We start from the raw sequence: 2,503 nt of genomic DNA on the forward strand, positions 1-2,503 counted from the left end.
TTTATTCCCAAGTATTTAATCTTGTGATTAGCTATTGTGAAAGGTATTGTTTCTCTTAGTTCTGGCTCTGTATTCTTTTTGTCGCCGTAGAGAGCAGTTTTATTCTATCACACAGGAACTTTTTGAGTTGGAATTAACTCAATAGAGTGTGTGTGTGTGCGCGCACGCGCGCACACACGCGCACGCGCGCACGCATGTGTGTGTATATAATAAATACGTGATCTTACAGAATTTGTATTCGAACCCTAGAATGTGAAAGTTTTCTACCTCTGCACAGGTATCAGCCAAAGAGCTAGCTCATTCCCCAGTAATATGAACAGTGACAATAAAAAAAAAGAAAGAAAAACTCACTGTCTGATTGAATAGGAATGTTAATGGCACAAGAACTAGTACCAAAGATATTTGAAGCTAATTCTCTCAAGGCACTGGGATTAGAAGAAGACCAATAGCTAAGGATGCCACACCTGGAATGGAGGGAATACACAGGGAGAGTACAATGATTCCTCAGTGTCAGAAAGGCCAAAGACCAGTAAGGAGAGCAGCTTGGTGAGGGAGCCCTACCTGAAGGTTCTTCTTGTTAGTGATTTTGTGAGAAGAGTTTCACTCTCAAAAAACACATGCCTTTCTTTTATAAGTTTCCATTTTCCCTCAGTCTTTGGTTGTAACATCCATTGACATGCCTTTGGAGAATGGAGAGATAGAGCTTCTTGGATTGTCCTTGTTGTTGTGTTGTTAAGTGCCATTGAGTCATAGATGACTCATAGTGACCCTATGAACGAAGGACCTTAATACTGTTCATAGACCGGGGCAAGCCATTTTGCAAGTGGATGTCCTTAGCTAAGTAAAAAGAAGTACATTACCCAGATTACAGCTATAGTGAATGATTGATCATTCCTGGGCTCACATTTTAGGGTAAAGATGTGAGGTTATCATTTAAAGAAGAAAAGTTGACACTCAGAAAAAAGACAGTGTGCTTATAAAATGAGTATGCCTTTTACGGGAGTAATCAAATCAATGTAGGAACAAGAATCAACACTCAGAAATATTTTCCTTGGACAAGTCTGATAGTATACCAGTAAGCAAAGTATAACCAAATCAGATATATAAGTATGCAGAAAAAAAAAAGACCCAGGGAAAATTTACATCCAAAAAGAAGTGGAAACTTCATGAAGCCGCACTGAGAATAGACTCCTGTGTCCAATCTAAAAACTGATGCAGAAATTCTAACTCCAGGAAGGTATTTGGAGGTGGAAGAATGATGCCAATGCAACTCACTGTCTTCTTCATGCTCCTCTACGTCCTGCTGTCGTTGACAATCGTTGTGCAGAGCACCTTCATTGTTGCAGTGTTGGGCAGGGAATGGGTGAAGGTCAAAAGGCTGTCACCCTTGGACATGATCCTTATCAGCCTGGGCGTCTCCAAACTCTGTCTGCAGTGCATATCCATATTTTACAACTTTTACTCCTACTTTGATTATAATTATATATGTTTGCGTGTAGGGACCACGTGGCATGTTGTTAACACTGCCATCTTTTGGTTCAACAGCTTGCTTGCCGTCTTCTACTGTGTCAAGGTCTCTTCCTTTACCCATCCCATCTTCCTCTGGTTGAAGTGGAGGATTTCAAGGCTGGTTCCCTGGATGCTGCTGGGCACTCTGCTGATTTCTTGTATGGTCTGCATCCCTTCAACGATTCAAGATCACCTTTGGTTTCAACTCAATGTGAAGAGTTTTACTGCCAACTCCACTATGCTTGAGAGACTTAGTGTCTTCCAACAGTATGCTGGGATCCCTCATCAGATAGTTATGTTGATGATTCCTTTCCTCCTATTCCTGGCCTCCATTATCATGCTTATCGCCTCATTGTTGCAACACTGGAGACAAATGAAACACCATAGCCCTGGCCACTCCAGCAAGGATGTCCACTTTGCAGCCCTCAAGTCTTTAGCCATCTTTCTCATCTTCTTCTCCTCTTACTTTCTGACTGTATTTATCTCCATTATAGGCTATCTTTTTGAGAAGCAGTCCTGGTTCTGGATTTGGGAAGCTGTTATCTATGCCGGCAGTTGTGTTCATTCCACTTCACTTACTCTGAGCAGCCCTACTCTGAGAAAATATCTGAAGAAAATGTGTTGAGGCCAATGACAGCGCCTTGGAAATTTCAGCTTCCATCTACAGCAAGACATAGTAAGGTATTGTCCTAAAGACTCTTTCATTTCTTAAGTAATTCTAATGCTTTGTTGTTTTTGTTGTATAGCATCGAGTTGGAACCGACCCATAGCTGACTCTCTGGTGGGTTTTCAGAAGCAGTTAATCACAGGGGAGGAGATTGCCCATCCCATGAAGCAGGTGGTAGATTTGGATTGTGTTAGAAATTACAAATATTTTTAAAGTTTTTATACATATTTTGAGAGTGTCTAATAATCTGAAGTCTGTCATAAAATAAAAGCCTGAGTCACTTCTTGAGAGGAACCCATGGAGGAAATACCAAATGCATTTAAAGCT

General features: G+C 41.0%; 1 protein-coding gene across 1 annotated transcript; it reads left to right on the forward strand.

The window, feature by feature from the left end:
- Positions 1 to 1,255: 1,255 nt before the first annotated feature.
- On the forward strand, positions 1,256 to 2,134 carry LOC102850707 (taste receptor type 2 member 16-like). The gene has a single exon (XM_006901803.1). The coding sequence runs from the start codon at positions 1,256 to 1,258 to the stop codon at positions 2,132 to 2,134; it is 879 nt and encodes a 292-aa protein (XP_006901865.1).
- Positions 2,135 to 2,503: the final 369 nt, after the last annotated feature.

This window comes from Elephantulus edwardii, unplaced genomic scaffold (assembly GCF_000299155.1).
Source record: "Elephantulus edwardii isolate Elephantulus edwardi_28Jun2011 unplaced genomic scaffold, EleEdw1.0 scaffold00345, whole genome shotgun sequence".
Lineage (NCBI taxonomy): Eukaryota > Metazoa > Chordata > Mammalia > Macroscelidea > Macroscelididae > Elephantulus > Elephantulus edwardii.

What these genes read in the sequence shown, in the direction of transcription:
- LOC102850707 (XM_006901803.1), top strand. Translation starts at nt 1,256, where the DNA reads ATGATGCCAATGCAACTCACTGTCTTCTTCATGCTCCTCTACGTCCTG.